This window comes from Cephus cinctus, unplaced genomic scaffold, assembly GCF_000341935.2.
Source record: "Cephus cinctus unplaced genomic scaffold, Ccin1 Ccin1_scaffold0080, whole genome shotgun sequence".
NCBI lineage: Eukaryota > Metazoa > Arthropoda > Insecta > Hymenoptera > Cephidae > Cephus > Cephus cinctus.
The window spans coordinates 125,720-150,125 of NW_014332821.1; the positions used below are offsets into that span (position 1 = coordinate 125,720).

A 24,406-nucleotide genomic window follows, 5' to 3' on the forward strand; every position below is an offset into this window, starting at 1 on the left:
AAATATACGCCTACTGATTGTGAACAGTTGCGTATATACGTTGCATACATATAGAATATATGTATACTCGTCGTTCTTGGTACTTTTTCTTTAGATCCAACCATTCATTCATCAAACGGTTATTCCCGAAGGTTATGTAATTTATTACGTTCTGAATTGTCATACCAAGCCCTAATTACGAATGAAAGCGAGAACTAGTTGCGTCGCTGGGAACGAAACATTTCCAAAGTATTCGACTTTGTCGGTTAGCAAAATAATATTTTTGCTGACAAAAGCCAGAAGCTCTTTGCTTCATCACGAAAGCTTATTTTACAAGCTAATTCTGGAAAAACATAAGTAAACCGTAATGGAGTAGCCAAATGTTCCATGCTGGGTGGTAAATTGAATATTTTTAGTAGCAACCCTGTCTCCGCACCTGGGGTTCTTCGCGTGCAGTTATACCAGGTACACGTACCTTTTTCTCCGGCTATTCTTACGCCTCGGGGCATCCGTTCTACCCGCGAAAATAGTCTGCCTCGTAGAAATGCAAATTGCCAGGATCGTAGATACCATTTCTAATCAGGATTCCTACGGTTCGCACGAGCGAATCCCATACCCCGGGAATATTTTACATTGGCTCACGTGCATGTACGCCGCATCGAATTGAGAAATTTTTCCTGAATCCGCTTAGGAAAAGAAAGAAAAAAATCTCAACAGTATATTTATCCCCGCGAAGGAAGCGAATGGAATCGTTCAAAAAAAAAAAAAAAAAAACAAAAAAAAATTTTTCCTGAATCCGCTTAGGAAAAGAAAGAAAAAAATCTCAACAGTATATTTATCCCCGCGAAGGAAGCGAATGGAATCGTTAAAAAAAAAAAAAAAAAACGAAAAAAGAATGAAAACTGTCTGCACCAGAAATAGTCATTCGATTCGCAAAACGAACGTTATCAATCCACTGAGTATATCCCTAACAGTCGTTCTCCAAGAGAACGTATGAATAATTGCTTTAATTATCGTCGTAGCCTCACCCATTAGCATTGCCCTTACCGCGACAACCTCTCGCGTTATCTCCACGTGTCACGGCCTCTAAATGCAGCGAAGCACTTGCTCGCTTCTTCAAAGGATGTAATGCAATTTAGGTCATACCAAAAGTGGTCCACGCTCTTATACATATAGCGTACACGTGGCAACGTACAATTCCTCCGCTTTAATTGGGCCCGTACAGTCCCAGACTTTTCTGAAGACATACAGGAGTCAGCGTACGTAGGCATAACGAGGCACCATGACATTTAGCGTGACGCTGACCGACGCGTCAGTTGGCTTGGACCCGTGGCACTGATTAGTTCGTTAACCTGCGGTTTGTCTGAGAAGTGTCAGACTAGGTCCAGCGTCTCCCATAATTGACGTGAACCTCAGTAACCGAGCGTCTGCTTAGTCCCGTCACTTCAGGGACCGTCCTCGGTCTCTTTCGCGCACGAGGTCGCGTTACTGACGTGAGAAAACAGCTCGCCCGGATGTGGCACGAATATTTTATTCCTGCAGGAGTGTCATGTTCGTAACATGGAATGGGTACACGTAATATGCTAACGGGTTTTGGGTCCATGTTAACGATTTGCCAGCAATAGCCGACATCGTCTATTTACACGGGGCAGCCGGACTGCCCTGGACTGGATTCGATGGGTCGGGTGATTGAGTAAGCGCGCACAGGCAGACGTGCGAGGTTTTGTTTTTGACATTTGCCATTCGCCGGAATTTATTTAACTTATAGTGTGTTTGAATGGTACGGATGGTGGACTGGGGGCCGGTGGCGATCCGCATGGTCGAATGACGATTCGTATAGGACATTCCAGGTCGAAGCCACGAGTGCTGGGCGCAATTTGAGGGCAATCGACTGAACGACATGCCGCAAATCAAACCCGTCCGTGCTCACCCCCCAACCCCGCCCTACCCACTGGACTGTCCTCTCAATTTGAGTTGACGCTTCTCTGCGCGGTTGAGTGGCTCGAGTTGCCACGTGACAGCTGGGTCCGCCAATGCATCACCTCACTTACGCATTACACCGCTGTTACTGTTAATTGAATCGATTGCTTCCATCGCGGTTGTTTGACTAGTGCGTAAAGCCTCTACCGTCCTTCCAGGTTTCACCTTCTTCGCGAGTTCTGGTCGTCGTTTACTGGCCCCCAGACTTTTGCTCGCGGGTACTCCATTCCGTTTTTACGTTGTGTTTCTGTATGCAGACAATTGTGTGACAATTGAGAGAACAAGGATAGAAAGACGTGTACAGTGTGAATCCGAATTCTTCCTTGTTGATCTCTCTTTGTACCTTCCTCTCGGAATCCAAATGTACACGTATAATAACGCTTCGAGTCTTTTCTCCATGTTCTCGTGTCCCTTATTCTCTACGCGATGCCGCTCCTGGACATTGCGTCGAGTACACAAGTATCCGAAGGGATGAATTTGCATAGTAAACTACTAAATGCATGAGCATGTCCCGAAGCAGACGCGTCCTTGTGGCCCCTCGTAGGTACGTTCAGTCAAACTTCTCTCTCGAAAGTAAGGCCAACCGTAATTAAAGCATGATACTCCGGCCTGGAACTTGGTCAAACTTCGAAGTAACGCTTGAGCTTGCACCGGAGCCTATGTATCACAAAACACCTCTTGGCATACCAAGAGAATTGGGATTACTTTAGTAGCGTGCTCTTACCGCAATCTTCCAAACGTCACACCTTGGACAAGGACTGACGCCATCTTTCTTTTGCACCTGTTACAGATGTTCTGAATGAAATTCGTCAAGATGACGGGTCTCGTTGCGCATATCGTGCTCCTCATCACCATCGTCGCTAATGTCGCGTGCGTCGAATGGAAGCACAGCGCTGTTCTCGACAACAACTTCTTGGTTCTCTGGACCCCTGGGGACAGGGACGTCACGTTCGAGGTCCAAGTTAAGACCCTGGGCTACGTGGGACTCGGATTTACCAAGGATGATAACCGAGTCGGGGCGGACATGGTCATCGGATGGGTCGACAACAATGGACAAGTTCATCTTCAGGTGAGTGGAGCTTCTCTTAAAAGGCGCACAGCCTCTCGTCAGATCTAACGGTGACACATCGAGTTGACTGATGACTGCTCTCGTACTGGTAGTATGTATACGCTCTCACGTATTACAATCCTAAGACTGCTCTTGCTCGGAGTATCGGTTCTTGGAGCGAGTTTGACCCAGAGAGACGGGGTCGGGAATAATCGTGCGTTAAGAGCAGCAAACTTTTGGCCAGATGGAGCCAGCGGTAATAGTAGGATCCGATAACGAAATCCCATCCACGTTCCCGGGTCGATAGTTAGCGAACCATTGGTCTGGCACACTTGTTTCTGGCGCTACCGAGGCGATTGTGTGTCCCATCCAGTATGGTAATAATCATCGAGAAGCACCTGGCAATCTGTCGGGAGAATGTCCATAATGATAGTCGTTGTCGAGATAAGTAACGGGTGTTCCGTTTCGATCGGTGCATATCCAATAGTTATCAATTTCGTCAACCGATGGCGCGCGTGCCCTCTTATTAGACCTTTATCGTTATTTTGTAAAACGAACCATTTTAGGACCTGACCCCTTCCACGGCCTACCTGAGCCACGAGCCCTCTTTCAAGTAATGCCGTTCAAAAGGATGCCACGCTCCGTAGATACCACTCGGAACTTCCTCCGGTATTAGAACTTGAAGTGGGGATGAACGTTAAGCGAAAGGGTAATCGAAAATTTCCTTAGGTAGAAAGCTGACTTAATCCACCGGATAAGTCCGAATAAGAGTACCGCCCTGTTTTAAGACTATCCGGAGAAAGTATCGAAGTTTAGACACGAGCAATTAACTTCGCTAAGGGGATCCAGTGACTATACGGAAATCCTTAGCAGCCACGTCATTCTCGCTCATCCGACCAAGCTTGAATTTCCTGCGAATTACGGTTCCCCCTTAACTCCCTAAGTTAACTTGGGTTCAGTCGTGTCGTGTATTTCGAGTGCCTCGTCGATATTCCCATATCGGTTCAACACTTCGCGATATTACTACTGCATTACGACTTCGCGACTCTACGGAAGCAGCAGTGCTGCCATCTAGATGACTTTCGAACTAGAGAAGGACCATAATCTCGACTGGAATATAAGAAAGCAATCTTCTTGGACGACTGCAGGGTGACCTGAAAGTTCATGCTGTACGTACTCAAGTTGCAGAACGCGTTTGTCTCGCCTGTCTACAATTTTTCCGGTAGAATCGTTGCTCAGTTTGTTCCATAATGGATGCTGTGGCGCGTAGTGCTTTCTGCCCAGCCGTTGCTCGATTGCTCTCTCGGAGCGAATGCACGGGCAAGCTGAGAGGAAACGAGAGGAAGCTATTATGCCTGCGAGGAGGGCTTCTCGATACGGCAGTAAAGGAGATAGCTATATATAAAGATAAGATTAGGAACATCGAAGAAAATTTTGATATAGAAATATCATTTATTGAAATGTTCCGTGCTGATGAGATCACTTTAGTTTCATCTATTAAAGGATCGAATACTAAAGCGGTTTCTATAGTATGCTGCCGAAGCAAGCGTCCATTTATGACGTGCTGTTTTATTCAGAGTTGATTCTAAAACAAAGCCACTAAAAGTTTTACCATCCTCGGCTCAAGTCACGAAAAGGATGACTGTTCCGTAAGAGGGTTGATCAGTGATTTCTTGCTTCGACGGTTAGTTTGTCCATGGAATTTTTCCATCGAGAAGGGACAAATGCATAATTGGATGCTTTATGCTACTAGGTGACGCGTGATTGTCCAGCATCGGTTACAATGATGGTGACCCTTGGCCTGTTTCTAGCTGGAGTGTTGGCGTTGGTCAGTGTTGGATAGCGAAAGGGGCAAGGAAAATAGAGGTGACGTTGCATAGGGCGTAGCGGCTGTAGTGGTAGTACAGTACTTCGTCTTACACCCGATAGAAATTATTAAACCATTCGTAAAAAACTGGTTCATAAGTATCAGTCCATTCGACGTTAGATTCCATTAGATCTCAATAAATCGCTGTGCTCTTCGATTAAAGCTTTCAACTGCAAAATTAATAAAAAAAAAGAATTAGTAATGCGTACCATGCTGTAAATTAAATGACTAGTTGTTGAATTGTCGATGATAAAGACCTTTGTCAGCTGTTCCCTTGTTGTTATCAAGTCACTGATCGCAGAAACATACTTGGTCATCGTATCTGTGGGTGAATTCCAGCTGCAACAAGTTCAAAGTTCGTACTTGTAAAATTCTATTTATGGAACTCAGAAGGTACAGCGTGAACAATTAATTATGATTCATATAATTTGTCGAAATTGTCGATGAGGTAGTCCAAGGCGAAGTTTATATTCTCAAGGCTGCCAGAGTAAACGGATGCATACGCATCAGGTGCATGCTCCTTGAGTATCGTTGAATTGTCTGCTGTTGCCATTGTCATGTATGTTGTCAAGATTTCTTTGTCCTCGGATCAACCAAGATAATTGATTATGGTGAGAGAAGGGCTCTCGACGTAAAGGTCTAAAACCACGTTCCAAACAGTTGCATTTGCATTGTTAAGTCCAGCGCAGAATATCCAGTTTCACAAATCCGGCGATACCCTAAAATTAATCATCTGTTACAAGATTTTTGTGGATTTAAATTCTTATACCGAAAGCGTTATAACTTACGGGTTTGCAATTTGATCTGCCAAATGTGCAACGAGCAGCTTTGTAGTTGCATTGGATCTGCATTCTTCGCTGCTGTGGCTGCATGCAAATCTTAAGGTATTTGCTCTGTGAATCTTTGTAAGATGTTCATCGTCATCGTGCATGTCATATCCGAGAGTAGCGATACATTTTTGAAGACGTTCCACAAAAAAAGTCTGTAAATAAAATAATAACAGATTAAATTCTGACTTATTCAACTTTAATTATATCACAGTCATGTATGTAGCTTGAATAACGAGTGGCTTCTGGTGTTTGCTAATCTTGGATTCAAATCAATATCAGCGGTCAACATCGAATACCAGGGAATGTAATCAATCTCACGATGAAGGTAAATCGAAATGTTCAGAAATATAGAAAGGCTGGTACGATTGGCAAAAGCCAAGTTATAAGAATCACGTATGAGTTGTGCACGATTGACGGGATGAATATTAATATAATCGTCACTGTTCAAATAAGTAGCTAATAATTTCCAATTTCTTTCATCATAGTTGACTCGATAGTAGCCTGTTGATTGATTTCGAATAGTTTATCGACATATGTTAATTTTTTATTTCATAGTACGTCTATTCGCGTATGTTCATAGTGTTGTTTTACCTGATACTCGTATATTAAAAAGGACCCAATGACTTGAGTAAAACCCGTCTAAGACTATACTATCGTCTTATTGACGGATCCGCTCGGAAGGTGATGTTGATGAAAAATTTAGAGCAAGTTGAGTTGTGTAACTGATAGGTACCCACCATCTGGTACCATCATCACTAGCACCAGATTGAAAATATCGTTCCTGACTGATATTAGCTGTTTCGGTTGAATAATTCCTGGTGACAGTGGTCACTGGATATCACGACTGCTTGACCCAAGGGTCCACCACCGTTTTAAGGGAAGCCCCGGTCTGCGGAATTCCATTTTCCGCAGGGAAATCTGACGGGCGGTTTCGGAAGAATCTATTATAAAGGCACTATCTTGTACAGCGCGAAGTACAAATTGTTCCATGAAGCGCCAATTGTCTTCCGCCTAAAACAATTAAATATGATTAATTAAACGATGAATTTAGACAATTTTTTTAAGTTTTACTTCGTTCGTGATGTAATATTGGAAATAAGTGGCGAAGCCTTCATTCAGCCAAATATGTTTCCACCAGGATGGCCTGACTAGATTTCCAAACCATTGATGAGACAATTCATGAGAAATAAATCCAGCAACACTTTGTTTCATTAATGTCGTATTTACGCCGTCTTCGTACAGGAAATATGTTTCTCCGTATTGATGATAAAACTTAAGAGCAAATTATATAACGAACAATCGCTTATGATATTACCTGTAGGTAACCAAGCCCCAGTTTTCCATAGCAGTCCTCAAGTCTGGGATAGAAATTTGATCCATTTTTGGAAGAGTATATGAAATCGATGTGTATTCTTCTAAACGTGCTAATGCTGACTCTCCTAGAGCCAATGCATAAGCCGTAGCACGAAGACCATTTTTGCGAGTCCAAACTTTGAATGTTGCGTCGTCGTTAGTGACGTATCCATAATCCGAAACTACAAAAGCCACCAAGTATGTAGACATGATGGGTTTTATTTCGAAAGTCGTCCATAATTTGTTATCACTCTTGTCGATAGCCGATTGTCCGGCAACTGGCATATTTGATAACGCCGTGTAGTTAGCATCGTGCTCAATAGAAATAGTAAAGGTAGCTTTGAGCGCAGGTTCATCCCAGCAGGGGAAAGCTTGACGTGCTGAGGTTGCTTCAAATTTTGTGGCAGCCAACCAGCTGGAAACGTACTCTACAAATTAATATAAGTCTATTGAATAACACAGATTAATATAAAGTAATGATATACGTACACAGTTTCACCATAGTCGTTGGTATAAGAACTTCTATAGAAACCATTGAAAATTTTACCGTCCAGGATACTAACGTACTTCAAATACAGTGTATAATTTCCAGCCGGCAAATCGGTCGCGAAATTCAAAATCAAAAATTGTTTTATGTTATCGTAAGTACGATTGGCTATTTTGTAGTTTACATTAGCACTGGACACCAAGGACTCTCGTCTCTAGTAAGTGCTAGAATGTGAAGAGTTATCGAAGAACTTGCTTTTAGAACCTGAAGTTCAGTCGTAGATTCTCCATCGAATATAAAATTATCAACGACGATATACGGTATCAAATTGATCGTATATGAAATTGGCACTGAATTTTTTGGCAATCTATAGTCGATAGTAGTGTCATTGTCGATACTCGTTTCGCTGCTATCCAGAAGAAAAACTGGAGACACGACGCCTAACAACAGGGTCGTCATCAAAAGAATTTTCATAACAAGAGTTTTCATTGGACCTGTTTTTCTGAATAATATCATAAATTAAAAAATATGTTTAAAGCAACGTTTTATTGATCAATAATAATCGATTATGTATAATGGAGTTAGTTCTAATTATATAATGTATTCGTTACCTGTCTTTTCCAGTAGGAGAACAATATATGTGTGAACCAAATTACTCGAAAGTCTCTTATATGCTACTGGAGTTAAAAAAGATTATGAGACGTGTAGCTTTTGTCAACATCGTACATAAAACTATATATGCATATGTATATTTAAGATTTTCGTATCGATAGTTCGTGTCAAATCACGCGGAATGAGCTTGGCTATTGTTGCTGATAAAATATATACGCGTGCATCTGTGCTAACTTTCTAACATTTTTGTGATTAATCTCTTCTCTGTTTGACATTCCTTCTATTATTTATAATCTCCTCGTAAGACAATTCATCGATGGAATAGAGACCAAGTAGATGTTCAGGATCAGAGTCAGTAAATTTTGCACGTATAGATCCATGAGAATGTAACAGTGACAGCTGATTATTCCGTATAGAAAATTTTTATCTTAACTGTAATTAAATAAAATTTAAATGAGTTGAATCCATCGAGTTCAACTAGTAGCCAGTATTTTGCGAAAGTTAATCTTTGGTACTGGACCGACGTCGAAAGACAATTCTTGGAAATCGGGTGAACCGAGTAATCTCCCAGCAGTGGTGGACGACGGTTGGTCCGTTGTTATCATTTGTACATTCAAGCAATGATCTACCGATCTTGGGAGCCGATTCTCCGCCAACGTTGCTATCGTTGGCAACTGCACTGTGCCAGTACTGGACTCGTAAATTTTTACATGGGAAGAGTGAGAGAGCGAGAATGGTTGGCCGAGTGAATGCAAGTGAACAAGAACGAAGGAAAGGTGAACCAATAGCCAATGAGAATGAGAAGGTTTTTCGTTATGATCGTAATCTTAGAACCAGACCAGCCCCCGGGCATCCAGACCGGTCGAGGATGACTGTCTTGCTTCCTACTCATCTGGAACATCTTTGTGTCTATCTCGAATATTACCAGTCAACTTCAGAAACGATTTTATCTGCTTGATACGGAAAACTGAAGACTTTGTAAAATCGTTTGGACATTTCAAAACAATTTTTTTGCCGAATGCGAATATACTATGTAGAATAGGTGATATTTATTTTTACGTTGGAACGCGCGCTGCCATTTCGTGTATGAGTTTTGTGATTCACTGAAAACAGAATGTGGAAGTGCGTATGGAATAATGTTGAGGGACGGGCGTTTGTAGTATAGCTACAAGTACGTTTGTAGTATAACTCCTATAGTATAGCTTGACGAACGCAGAGAGTGTACACTTTGCACAGTTTGAAATTCCCATTCTGCATTTCCTCTAGTAACTCACTTGTCGCTGCGCTGAGTACCAATGTTAGTAAGAAGTTGAGGGTCGAGACAAGAACAGTACACGACGACGTTTAAAAGCTTGAATGAAATTTGGAAAAAACTTTAAATGGCTCTCAATTTATACATTCGATGGATTACCATGTCATTTTTATAAACCATGCACTGCTAGCCGTGACGAATATTTAAGACGTTTTCCATGAAGTAGAAATAAAGAATAATTTTAAAAAATAAAATTACGTGATAAATAACATTTTCAACGTGCCTACTGAAAATTAACATCACATCTTTCGGTGAATCGTCGTTGGAAAAAAAAAAGTTTGCCAAAGCGCCAAAAAAATACGTCGGATTTGCAAGCGTTTAAGGCTCCGGCCTCGTGACCTTATCCCTATTACGAGACTCACGCAATTACCATAAGAAACGTCGGCCATTCCTAGTTTCCCTAAAGACCCACATAAACGTTTAGGGTCGCCGTGCCGTGCGAAAATCCTTAAAGTACGTCAGAGAAGGAGAGAAATAAGGATCAGGGAATTTCGCAATATACTGGGTTAAAAATGTCGTCGGTGCATCCACGCTCAGAAGCGCAACCAGTTGCAGTCTGTATATAGTTAAATTATAACGATACAAGTTGTAGTCCTCGGCGCAACGTTACCAAGCCATCCTAGCTCGACTGTATCCACGGTAAATAGGATTCAGTGTAAAAGCAATTACGCGGGCACGTTCGATAGCGAACGGCTTCATGATTTCATTGCCGGCCTCTCTGCGACTCTCGGGTCCGGATGCACTTAAACGTTGCACCACAAATGTACATATAGAGATTCAGGATGGTTCTCCTTCCTACTTCCTTTCAAGGACACGGCTAGAGGACCTTATACTGCGAGTTCAGGCAAGGCTCCCATCCTTCCCCTCTACCGTTTTTTTACTTGCTCTCATAGCAGCGTAGGGATACTCGTAGGTTGTAGGTGAATAATGCGCCGGGGTCTCAGGACAATGTAGGTTGGATAGAGAAAAAAGAACTAGGACATGGGTAGGACATAAGGAGCGGAGGAAGAGTCTGAGCGTGGAAGCGTCGAATGTCCACCTACGAGTCCTTGCTGGCGAAGCAACCCTTGTTAAGCTTGGTTATATGTTAATGCGAAACGTCCCCTGATACATAATATAACTCCGTGGCTGGTACCGGCTACGCATTTGATATATTCCTCGACCGGTAATAAATTTGTGAACGCAGCAGGATAGTACGGATACGCGGACGGTTTTGCTTACGAAAATATAACGTAATTTACACTGAATTAGCTAACGCTCTTGAGTCTCGTTATGCTATTTATGAAATTGGTTTAATGGGAAAATATCTGTATCGACTAATGATAATTTTGCGATATCTAGTCACTTTCATACATCAATATTGACAATCGCGTGCTATACACTCGTCGCGTTTAACATGCAACTAAATTCTCTAAAGAACTGATTTATGCCTATAAATAAAAAATAGGTATCCCAATTTTTTAAATTATGTAGCATACGAGAGACAAGTGAATGCAATGCATTCAGTGTAGGCATGCAGGTCGTAGAAAAATGCGAATGCAAATATCAGGTATACGTTTCCATTCCATGGGGATGCATCGAATCCACGAACCCCTCGGGAAAATACTTTTATACCGCCATGAACCCTGTACCCTCAATACAGTTTACATCAGAGATATAGGTTAGAATGCAAGGGCCGTAAGAATTGCATTGTGCTGGCCCATGGGTGGGGGAAGCAATCTCGTAGAAAACAATAAAAGCAGGGAAATACGAATAGATGGGTGGGTGCTACAGGCTGTAGAGCTATGCACGAGTGATGGATCGCACCTCGTTCCGTGAATATAGATCGATATTATAATGCAGCATCCTCTCGCTCTTCTAGTCGAAGACCGTTCCTGGCTACCATCCCCGAGGTTCCTTCCTTTATAACTTATCTTTCTCTTACTTTCGTTCTCTTTGTCTCTCTCTCTCTCCCTCTCTATCTGTCTCTTCTCTTCATCTATCTATAGTCACCTTCATCTTCAGCTTCTTCCTCTTCTTCTTCTTCTTGGTAGGCCCTGATGTATCTTCGGATACTGTCACGACTTTTCGTATGCAGGGCGTGAACGAGGGCCCCTCGAGATCGTCTCACGGATTTATCGGGGCATAACGAGATACGATTTTGAAGGAAACGAATGGGCCTTACTGTTAATACGTGCACGCGCGCTGATATATAATACACACGCATGTCTATTAAGAATTGGAGCTTCGTTTGGTCCTGATATACATTTCTCAACTGACTTTTACATCGTTCATCAATCATATGGATTATCATTGCTTCTCTACGTATCTGTATATGTACGCGGAACTCTGTGAACTCTGTACTCTAGATTTATCGTGTCACCGAAAATATTTGCTGGTGCCCGATATCCTTTTACTTCATGTTTGGATTTTTCGATGACTAATGCCTCCCGGGGTCACGCCAAATTACTTGGTAAAAGATGCGTCACTTTCTTTGCCCGACATTACGGGGAATTTCGTTCACGGGTTTTTATTCATTCTTCTTATCGCCCTTTTGGGCTATTTGGACCAATATAATTTCACCTAAAAGCTGCACGAATTTTATTCTCGATAATGTAAGAGATGAATGGGTTCTTACATAAGTGGATACTCGATTCGGGTTTTTTAGACCTACTCATTCAGCCTGGACACACCATCCGAACGGGATCTTGTCATGAGAATCAAATGGGTGCGCTATCTCCCGGTTGCGGTTTGGGCTGAACATCTCTTTATATGATAGCTTAGATTTTTCAGCTATCTGTAAATTGGAGAAGCGGGAGGTAGATATGACAAGTTTTTTTTTGCTTTTTCATGATCCACGTATTTTCCTTCGTAAAGGGATGTTCAGGCCACGCTTTATCATCAAACGATACTTTTTTTCAAGTAATAATGAAGCATTTAGTGAAATAGCAAAAGCAAGTATGTAAACGTCAGTTTCCTCCTCCTTTGTCCTGGATTAAAGCATTCGCCAATAGAAGCATTGCTTTGGTACGGTTTTTCCGTATTTGCGATATTGCTTCAATGCCGTTTGTTTCGAATTGATGCTAAAAGCAAAGAGACAAAAACATCCTCTTCCGGTCTTTCCGTAGCACTCAGTTGCACGCTCAAGAATACCGCCACATCTCACGAGAAGTCATGAGAGAGACTAGTACGTCACGCATTTCCGGTTCCGTGATGTCTTTGTCCTTTGATTGACGCATCAAATCGATACCACCTCATGTAGGCTTTTTTTTTTGTAAACCTGTCAAACCACATATCGTACAAATAATTAGGTAGAATAATGCAGATACGTATGATAAACCCCGTATGTTTTGAAGGATCTCTGGTCCCATCAAATACCACGTACAGTATCGTATTATACGCGTACACTTTATCATACCGAAATGTCACAAATGCCATATAGCTGTTCTCATGCATATATCGCTGCCTTATCAGCAACTGATACTGCCTCGTCGTCCGCGAACTTGTATGTACATAGGCCTTTTACATGGGACAATATATGCATAACACATATACCTACACGCTACTATGAAGTCGGTTAAACGTGATCGTTTGTTAAACTAGCTCATAAACAAAAGTACCCACTTTCAATGGAATGACATGGAGATAAAAAAAATAGAGCACCTTCCCCCACGATTGGTCCAAATGATCTTTTCGCGCTGAATATCCATTGGCATTGCGATACGGTGTAACCAGAACACGTATTTTTCACCATAAATAAATAGTACGGATGGACCGTGAACTGGGTGGAGAATTTCAAAGATTCGCAAGAAAATAACGAGGCTGAGGTCCATTCGGTATCCGAGTTAAACTAGAGACGATTAACGTTGATAGATAGAAAAACAGTTGAACTAGCGAAGAGAATAAGTCAGTCATCTAGGAGCCATGGTAGGCAAGCATTGACCTCAGTCAGACCGGGAAAGTAAAATAATGGGAACGTTGTGGCAAAGTCACGGCTTGGCTTCTCTGGCCGAGGGAGGATACAAGGAACAAAGATGAAACGAGATGTTTCCGGAGCGTGAAAGATGACAGTCGTCAAATTGAAGTGGGGCTCCGATTGGGTTCTCGTCGTCCTCGTCGTCGGGAGGACAGTTCGATTCATCAGTCATTTTCGGGGGTCCGAGCCAATTAAGCAGCTGTCTCTTTGTTTCGAATTTGACTGCCACCGTGCGTGCAACTTGGTTGCTCCGGATCCCTACAGTGGATATCAAAGGGTTCTACGTTCCCACAAACAAGTAGGCGCGCATGCGCACATTCGTATACATAGAACGGTTGGACGACGGTCGCCTCGTGAAATCTCACATGTCATCCTGGACGTAGGTTGTTTTCCATTTTTTCCTGACACGTGTGCGCATACGTATATTACATATGTATGCTATATTTATACATACAGATTTTTCGTATCGTACAAAGTTAGCTTGTTAGCATACTATATTTATAAAAAAGAATTGATATCGACCTGCGATCGATATAGCGTTGCTTTGTTTATACTGTGGAAATACGTTAAAAATTAGTTTTTGTAAATAGCCATACTTTTTCGCAGATAGTATTGCCATAAGGAATGCCCTTGCGAGACTGAATCACGATGCCAAAACGTTCCATCTCAATCGAGGATGTGCCGAGCTTCGACGCGTTTAAAAATTGTAAAAATACGTGTCTCCTCGCGATTGGCTGAGCTTGTGAGAAAGTGCGAGACACGGACGCGTTCGTGAGATTTCCGTGATAAGATCAAAATGATTTCGAGCAGAAAAAAGGGTCGTGAGGGATATAACACGGGAGTTGGAAGAAGGTCAAAAAAGAGATACGTGAAAATGAAATGGGATGTCCAGGTTGATCCACAAGAGCCATCGAGTTTGACGCGTGCAGTGGCATATAGCCATGGAAAAGAGGGGTAAGGTTACGTAACACGAGGCAGTCGGGCAGACCGGGGCAAACGGTAAGAAGCCGTCGAGATGCTATCGTGTTTCTTATTATGACAATTTATTTGTGCCAAGGTATGCGGACTGTCATTATCGAATAGGGGTAAGTCAAGGGGAAGATTCCAGCTCGGGTTATTGTGTCGCTCGAAACTGGACGCGTTTGTTCTCCCCGATGTCTTTCAATCTTTATCTTGAATCTGCAGCAAAGAGTCCTCTTCTTTCTATTCTTCTTTGGGTCTCTTACGGCAGACGAGATGTTCTATCTCCTTTCCGTGGTGTAACATTCAGTCTGTATATCTCGAACGGTTATTATATTTCCCTGATTTTCAGTCGCGGAGGAGCAAGAGAGACTGGAGGTTGTAGACGGGACGAAGATGTCTTGGAAGAGAAGAAGCAGATGACTAGCGAGTAGAAAAGAAATAAGGAGGGATGAAGAGTAAGTGTGCCACTGTGGAAGAAAAGACCTGCCGTAGGTACTACTTTTTGTGGAAGACGAGGAAGAGTGCTGTATAGGATGATATTGAAGACGGTGGTGCAGGAACGAGTGGAGGGTTGACGTGGGGCAGTACGGGGGACACAAAGGATCAAATCTGCCAGCTTTTAACGACCTGGCTTAGGGGCGCAATCCTCCTGACGAAACTGGCTTACACGAACAGGACGGTAGAACGGGAGATGCTAGTACAGCCTCGAAACAGATAGATAGAGACTTAGTTTTAGCCACCAGATAGAGGAAGGATTGTGGAGGTCCACCCTTTTGGCTCCTCTTGTCGCTCTCTTTCATTCTATCTTTCTCTCTGGCCCACTCCACGAGTTTGCCATCCCGTCCTAACACATAGCCTGGGTACCCTTCTTACCCTTCTGTCCCTATACGTCACATATCTCTTGGTGTACCGACTGCCAGTGTAAAGTCGACTTTGCCGAGTCAGCATTAGGACCTGAGTAGTTCTACCTTTTATATGGCGGTGAGGCTTGGTCCGATCTTCTCTCCAGTACAACTGGCAACTCCCACTGTCACCTTCTCTGTGCTTCTCTGTATCTCTCTCTCTCTCTCTCTCTCTCTCTCTCTCTCTACGTCTCTATCGACTCTGCAGTATAGGAACGCCCCTCCATTGAAAATCTTCGAGATTTTTCTTATACGCGAAGGAAAACAAAAAGGGTCGTGCATGACTGCGTCGCTGGGGGAGGGGGGGTGGGGGTGGGAGGTACAAATAGCTAGAAGCGCACCTCACTTCAAATTAAAAAAAAAGAATAAAACGAACGAACGAGCCTGAAAGTTAGTTTGCATAATCCATCGATCGTTTTATGTAGACCTGGGCTAACATTTCTCAATACCCTCAAGGGTAGCCGTCGCGAAGCACCTCCATTGCCCAAGTATAAATTCTACGCGCAAAGGTTCAAGAGATCCTCGGTCTAAAGAGTAACTTGCATCAAGATCCAAGAAAGGTCCGCTACTTAACCGCGTAAGATATGCACGGGTCGTTTTTACACGCTGACAAACCGGCAGACGGCGACGGCTCATCTCGTGAGATTCATGAAGGCGATGTGGTCCAGACTGCGGTTGTAAGCGAAGCGTGGACGATGGAACGCGAACTCAATGAGAACACGATCTGGAGTATGTGTGTAGGTTGGGTAGAAAAGGGTCTCGGTATCAGAGTGCATCAGCTACTCTCGCAGCCTCCTCATCTTATAAGGCCGTCCGCCATATCTCTCGGTCCAGCTGCTGGCGTTGCTACCACTGCCGTCGTTGTTCTTATTATTATTATTGCTGCCGTGCGGTTATTACTGCGTGCGCAGTCAAGGGATCGCACAGGGTCCAGATCTCTTGCAGCGCGGGGTGGACACGCAAGCGGCCTCTGCGTGAATGCGTAACTGGCATGATGTATGGGGTAACGGAGGACGTGAAGCCACGAGGAGGACGTACAGAGGGAAGGGCGTAAACGCCGGTGGCACTTTGGTGGGGATGAAGGAACGAGAGTACGAAACCAAAGGAAGGAGTGAGGACGATGACGAAGAAGAAGAAGATGAGGAGGAGGAGGAGGAGGAGGAGGCGAAAAGGGGAGGAACTAGTTATGGTAATGAGGAGATGCAATGATAGCTCAGTGCCCGTTCCACCTTTCCTCTGCTCTGCTTGACTCCTGCCATCCTGCCTATCTCCTACCTACGTCCTGTGACTACCTTCATCCTTCAGCTCCTACGGCAATGATCTTCGGGCCGCTTGCTCCTTTTATTCCGTTCCTCCGTAAGAGCCATATTATCCGTGTGAGCTGCAATTTGAAACCGCGGGTATGTGTGCGGCGTCGTATAATGGGACGGCTGCTCACTTTAAACAGGGTAAATAACTCGCAGTGGCGTCGCTTTATCTGGAGCAACGTCGGAGTCGTGCTGACTCTTCTACACCGGGACGCACCAAGCCGCGAGGGAGCGGTGGCCTTTTTTCTGATCTTGCCTTTACTCTCCACGAAACGCTCTCATATTTCAATCCTCGCGCGCCGCCCTCTCGTGTCCTTCTGTTGCCTTGAGACCGTTTCTTCTCTCATTCTCGGCGACTTTCAACGATCCCCCATATCCTTCGGTACCTCGCGACGACAACGTAATTCCCTTTGGATCAAGACAGTTGGCCCTCCACGCATACTCATCTTTTCTTTGGAACGTCTTGCCAGACGTTTGAATTTCGTTACGTTGACGAAGTGACGGTTGTATGATAAAAATTGGAATTTTCCATTTCTCCAAAGTTATAAATATTGGTTAAGTGCACTAAATATTGTATGCGTTATTTTGTAATGTGGCAATTGTTTGTGAGGCCATCGAGTAAATATTCAACTTATCTTTATGCGATCGTCATTGACCTTTTGTACCGACGTTATTATTTAAATTGCCTCGCTCTCGCTTCGTTTGTTACCCTAATATTACAGCATCGTAATAGTACTTCTCGTGTCCGTAAGCATTAGCGTGGATTACTGGGATCTGAGGGCAGTCAGAGGAATTGGACTTCTTTCGAAATGAAAGGATCATCCCTTGACACTGAAATCAACGAAGATATCCTTCTGTCCATTAGTTGGGTCGTTTGCAGGATCGATTTTCCTATCACAAGCCATATCAGTCGTTCTGTAAAAATGAAAGCTCGTTTATCTGATGTTCGGCGCCGAGAATAATCGATTAGATTATTGTCGACGTGCAACTAGTCCCTAGCTTCCTATTACTAGCAACAATGAATACGTCTAAGTTATAACGAGTCGATCGGGCACGTTCGTATTGACTAAATTTTACTTTTTGTCATTCAAAAATTTTTAATAAATTTCATATAAATTACGTTTAATTCAATACAATTAATACAGATGTTTCATCGTTACAAACCAAAGACCTTTTAAGTAGATCTGCTTTACTTCAGTGTCAGTTCTCGTAAACCGTGTCAAGTTTGAACACTTAAAGAGCGCTCAAAAGGAAGGATGCAGTATACCAGAATCTGGAATAGAATATAAACGTTCACCGTGGTGCCGCTAAATTGTCTTTCGGTTATTTCGGGTCGCAGGTGTTACTACAATTCCTGGGATTAATGGCTGCACTTTTTGTCAATATGACAGGACATACAAAAACGGATCGCGTTACGCCACTGTAGTTATCGCTATATGGGATCGGGGGCGAACGTAAAGGGACACGACAACGACAACCATTACGTTTTATTCGGATTAATCAATGTTACAAATAATGCCAACTATTTCCAATAAACCTAGCCTAACCATTCGCGAGTAATGTGAAAATCGAACTAATCGCTAAGCTTGAATGGAGTACTTTACTACGTGTGTATACGTAAACCTAAACGCGTCCACTTTTTTATACATATAACTATGTGGTAACAAAAAGACGCCACGTTGTGCCGACAAAAGTTTATACCACTGTTAGGTTAGGTTCGTGCCAACGTTAGATTATAAATTAACGACAAGTAGAATTCATAAGTTACATATATACTTTTCTCTGGCAATGGCGGATAACATATTACTGCATAAGTAACCCATTCCGACGCACCTGGCCACCGTCGGAGATCCAAATCAGGACAATGGTTTCGCGGTCTGGCAATATCCTACGTGAAATAATGAGTTGCAATAAGATGCTCAGAAGTAAAACACGAGCGAGTGACCGTGAGCGAATGAGCAAGCGAGCGAATGTCTTGGCAAGCCTAGACGAACAAGAACCCTGAAAAGAGACGTCGAACCGAGTCGTGGGAGGAAACATTACCTTGTTCACGGTAACCTGCAACTTCCATTCAAGATTTTATTTCAGTGTGTAAAATTGCAGTAGCCCTTTACCATTCCGACGCTCGCGCCACTTTCCACCCATATCGCACACCATTATCATCATATATGCACGCATCCAACTGCTGGATAAAGTTACTCCTCGAAATTGAAACTGCACCGTGCATTCAAGAATTGCATAACGATACTTATCTAGCACCCGACCATTTCTTGTGAATATATATATCACACGATGCAACGTATTCCTCGTGTAAAATTGAACCTGACGTTACGCGGGCAACTCTGAGAGAAATAATGTACATACGTCGCATACCTCATGGTCTCCCGTCCTGTAGTGCTTTGAATCATTTAGAAGTTTCTTAGCATTCAGTTCAGCATGCAGACGGCTACCTTCAAAACGAATTAATATTTAAGCAATGCTACAGCAGGAATCCACCGCAAAGTCGCCGTACACCCGCATCGGAATCCGCATCGTCCGACTCCTGTATCCGATGGTTGACGTATATCCCGACTATTCCACAGACAAATACGTGGATGGAAGAGGCGAGTCTTTCTCGCTGTCACGTTTGGTATCAGCATCTCTCTTGTCCGCACGAAGGTTAAGTAAATTGTACATTCCGTTTGATGGTGTCTGACGGGCCCCAACATCCATCCCGCAGCTACGTGTACACCTACGTATCACATCCGAGATTTTCGAAGGATCAATCTGTCAGCAGGGGACTAACCAATGGGTGCTGAAACGATGTCGAAAGTCCATGAAAGTTCCTCGTCTACTTGTCGCGTGTCTTCATTAACGAGCTCGGCGGTCTCGCGTCTAGTCACGTTTACGGATCCATGTAGCATTCAGGGAGGATTCTGGCGAACGATCGGTCCGACGGTCTGAAGTGAACATGAGAAGAGTATAGAAGTGGATATAGTTACTCGTGAGGAGTGAGTGGGACAGGCAGATAATGTTCCGACTGAAACTAGAGAACCAGTAGGTGGGGAAGAAGGGACACATTGATCGTCCAAGGATGGACCACTTTATATACTATACGGAACTGTCCCGACTAATTCCGGCGAGTTGTTCAAGTAGCTAGTTGGACTACTTGCTGACCGGACGATAGAGTGACGTAAGCTTCGAGGACCAAGAGCACTCGAATTGCTTGAGGATTCGAGTAAGAGCTACCGTCTACCTATAGGACCATCCTTATTCGATGAGAATCTCTCTGTGATGGGATCCAATCAGTCGATTGTTCGATGTGCAGCCGATGGCAAAGGAAGCATTCACCGTGAATTTACCTATGCTTCTCAGTTGATGATCATAATACGACAAAGGGCGGGGTATTTCGGTATAGGAATGGTGCATTGTTCAACCTGTACAGGTCATCCAGGGTGTCCGTGCTTTACGGGAACATCCCTTTTGCTCGCCAAGGAAGCTATATCCGTTTTATCGATCGTTGCGCCTGGCCTCTATTTATCTTTTCGCTCAACTAGTCGCGGGATGAGATCATCTTATGTACGTTGCTGTGCCCTTACATAACCGATACTCATGCTGCTAGTAACTCTACTACCTACCCCACCCTTAGCGCAACCCTCCGATGCCGATAACTGTACGGCTTACTCGTTTTAATTTGACACGTTCCTCTGGGAATTTCGTCTTTTAACTCTGTATTTGAATTTATGTATAGATTGGACGAAGATTTAAAATTTTATTTGCAAAGATTTAATCAGGATCGTACTGGGTATCTTCTTCACTGTTAATAATTAACATTACTCATATCGTCCGATAATTGTACTTTGGATTTATTGATTTAATAATTTCATCAATCGTATAATATTAATAATTTTAAGTCAAATATGAATAACTAAATGGTATGTGTAATTGTCTTTTATTTATTCATGACGCAATGACGACAGATACAAAAGTTAATAATACAGCTTAAAGAAGTAGTTTTCTATGCGGTCATTGAAATTCAGAAAGATGCGCTTGTTCGCATTGCATAAGTATCACGTGGCATTTCGATGTCCTTTTGAAGGGGGATGGCAAGAGAAAAAAAGAGAGAAAAAAAAATAGAGAGATAGGCTCAACTTTTTAAATGCCAAGTAAATTGCACAGCCAATTTGTTCCATGCGACTATCCGTCGGGTCCGTCTATTCGTTCGAACACAAAGAACCTCCGAGTAAATGGCTCTTTCGTTTCGAGTAATTGCATTTGTCGTTTCATGGTGCTAATATGCCAGCACGGTTTTTGGATTTCGCGTGGATCCCGTATATGAGCGTCCCTATTGTCCTGTTATACCTCAGTCGCAATGAATGGGACGTCTGCGCTATGCATTTTCAGTACCCTTCTACCTATCGCACTTGTTAGCGGAGATTTCTCTGGCCTTCACAAGCGAAGGAAGAAACCGAGTAAAATGAGAATCGAGCGAGAGGGGTTCCGTAGGCACACATTAAATGTACATTCTGGCTTTCACCTCTGAAGAGGGAGAACGAAGAACGTAAAGAAATAAATGAGTATCCTACGTACGGGCTACAGAGAGGAAGTAAAGGTGGCACCAGGAAACTCTCTCCCGAGAAGTAAACTCCTGAAGTCTGAATAGCCAGCGAGTCTATAGAAATTGTTCCCTTCTGTTTCACAGTAAATAACAGCCCGCAACACTTGCAATGCTCGAAGCTTTAAGGATAAAATCCCCGAGTCCAAGACGAGGTTATAGACTTTCCATACACGAAAAAGTTATTCGGTACAATAGGTACCATTCAATATTTGTAGTTCGGCAATCGCGATGTAATAAACAGATAAAATAAAATTAGCGAGTCTTACATAGGTTATGTTTTCAATTTAGTTTTTCATCATGGTAATAACTGCACCTGCGACGGTTTAGGTAATTAAAATTGTTTCCTCCTTCCGGCATCCTTGGCGCAGACACTTCCGCCATGTGTACTCCTCTTACCACACCTAATTAGCGCTCTCGACTATATCATAATTTATTAATAATACCTGCAGGATAACTTATTACCATCTTAGGGGCTTAAATATAACCCCTCGAGATATTAACCTATGTAACCGTAGTGACCTTACGAGGTTACCGTCAAATTTCTAGTGTGGCTACTAACGCCACTTTTGTTAGTTCCCTCTTTTTCCGCTCGTGTCGCTGCCTACAGCCAAGCAAGTATACCTAACCACCTGTAGTATTCTTCTCCCGCTTGTAGTATCGAAAAAGACCTGCATGATTTCACATGGGCATCGGGTTTCTCTCTGTCCTGTCCTGGCGGCTCCCTTCTCATCCACACGCTTTTCTTTTTCTTCACTTTTTACGTTGCCCATCTTTTTGCATGACTTGCGCGATCCTCCCTTTCGCAAGGATCCTCGAGGTGTTCGATGTGACTCGGCCGGCGTGGTTTTCCATGGATGGTTGCGCACGATCTCGTCCAAGCTTGCCTCTACTGTTTACTCTCAGAATGACACCTCTTCCCTGTTCTACCACCGGGCTTCAATTTTATTTTACAATCATCCCGCCATGATATACCTACGTCAGACCGTGCTATACCATTACAATATAAAAATCATTACCTGTATGAATATTTACTAAATATCCCTGCTATTTTATACAGCGGAGTCCGTTTATAACGACACGCAAGGTACAGGAAAACGATGACGTATCAAACGGAACGACGTATAATAAGCAAAATAAAAATGTGTAGTGATGTATTTATATTCAAATCAAACTTAAGGGGGCAGCAGGAATGACGCAATATACGGTCGAGTAATCGATCGTATATTGACAATTGTCATAAACGGAGCCGTAATAACCGAATTCCACTGTATATCTATTGTACACAGCAGCATCTCCACGTACTATGGTCATCCGTTCGATTCGGAATCCACGTTTACCCACAATAAACGCTTCTTTCACCTGAGCCTTATTTTTAACCTTTTTCTTTCTATTTTCTTTCTGTACATTAACCTTATCCTTTTCTATTCTTTTTCAAAATTTTTTATTAATATATTTAATTATTAATTGAAAATGAATTTCAGCAGCAAAATAAATTAATTCAATATAGTCATGTCTATTTCTCTACTGGTAATCGATATATTGCATTAACAGAATAGGGTCGTATTACGAAAGCTGACGCGACTGCTGAACTGTTAACTAGTGTGACATTTTGTTAGCTCGTGTCGCTACGATAACCAATGTCACGTATTACCTTTTTGTCTGGTAATGTCATTCAGGCCAGATTCTACGGATGATTTGATTTACCTGGAACACATCAATTACCCGAATTCCGACACAATTATCATACCTAAATCGTATCGATAAATTCGACCTCCTGTCTCTAATCACACCTCAAAGTTTGCATAATGTTTCGTAAATGCCATTTTGACAATACTAAGATACTGATACCTAGAAGGTAGCATTACGAGAATGGTCTTTTTATTGATTTGGTAAACCAGTCAAACTTATTACAGACACCGTCGCGACCCCTTTTCGGTATCTTGTACCTTGGTTAATATCCCTACGAAGAAGAGAACCGTAGCTTCGTTCATCGTATCTTCATCGTACTCATCCATTCCTTTTACCCACCAAGAGGATGGGGCCCATTCTATCCCCGAGGGTTGGACTAATGTCGTCGGCGGAATCTCCCTCTGAATGCATTTATTTGGACAATTTGGACGTGAAAAAGAAACAATCTGAAATCGGATCGGTTCGAGCTATACATGTAACTGCATTGAGGATGCATTGAGATGAGACGAGTCTGGTAGGGAGCGATACGTAGAAAGGCAAAGGGGAGATTCAGAGTATAGAGCACAGTGTGAGATGGCGAGACGCATAGTACACACGACAAAGAAAGGGAGAGAAGGGATAGGACGAGTGGCCGAGAAGAAGAGAGAAGGCGCGTGTAAGGAAGAAAGCAGTAACCCGTTATGGAGATGAGAGAGCCACCGGACAATGCCTTTCGACCGGGCCTGAATTCATAATCCTCATTCCTCCGCGCAGCGCACAATGATCCAAATATGTTTTATGTATAACAAAACGCTTTTATAAATGTTTATCATTAATTTAAATATTATCTGATGCGGGTGGCATTCAGTGGAAGAGCTCCCTGAGGACCGACGTCAACCGTCGCAGCGGCAGCGGATGAGGAATGGCTTGGAGATTTTTCACTGCCTACCGCAGACCGCTTTTACGTCTTCCATCCCTCGAGATCGCGTCGGTCTCTCTGTTATCCGCTTCTTCGGCTTCGCCCTGAAAGTTAAGAATGAATTAGACCAAAGAAAGGCAAACTCTGCCCTCGGCTTACGAGCAGCCGATGAACTTCAACTTTTCATCTTTCCATATACTTATACTCCTAGTGCCGTGCTCTCTTAGCTTATTCAGAAATCAGTGCTGCCCTCTATCTTTTACACACTATTCTTATGTTTATTTCCATACATTCTTTCGTTCTCCTATCCCATCTTCACCCAAGCTCTTGCTTGTTACTGTATATGCTTAATTGTACATATCGAACGACTATTTATTTAGGTAGCATTACGTAACTATGTATTTGCAATATGTTCTGTTCACTCAGACCCCTAGTACCTTTTTGTTGAATCGTACGTGCATACGTAGCTTCGCATTACTTGCACAGCTTGGGGGGAATGAGAAAGCTCAGCAACCTCGATCCTAAATAATTGCTGTCAACCAGCAGTAATTCGCTTCTAGCTAAGTGCCTACCCGTTGCGTTTTATATCCACGGCTTCGACGTCATTATTTCATCCCCTTGCTATAC

General features: G+C 43.0%; 2 protein-coding genes across 2 annotated transcripts in view; one reads left to right on the forward strand and one right to left on the reverse strand.

Annotated features, from left to right (window-relative positions):
- Positions 1–24,406, forward strand: part of LOC107271666 (MOXD1 homolog 2) — a 95,029-nt gene that overhangs the window by 38,831 nt on the left and 31,792 nt on the right. Inside the window, exon 2 of the mRNA XM_015747908.2 lies at positions 2,750–3,028. Within this exon, the coding sequence (XP_015603394.1) occupies positions 2,759–3,028 (270 nt within the window). The 5' untranslated portion in view covers positions 2,750–2,758. The remainder of the gene's footprint in view (positions 1–2,749; positions 3,029–24,406) is intronic.
- LOC112494831 (aminopeptidase N-like) lies at positions 6,574–8,256 on the reverse strand. The gene is made up of 4 exons (XM_025088188.1): positions 8,156–8,256; positions 7,547–8,046; positions 7,020–7,485; positions 6,574–6,715 (listed from the first exon to the last, which is right to left on the reverse strand). The coding sequence occupies exons 3-4, from the start codon at positions 7,340–7,342 to the stop codon at positions 6,649–6,651; spliced, it is 390 nt and encodes a 129-aa protein (XP_024943956.1). The 5' UTR covers positions 7,343–7,485; positions 7,547–8,046; positions 8,156–8,256; the 3' UTR covers positions 6,574–6,648.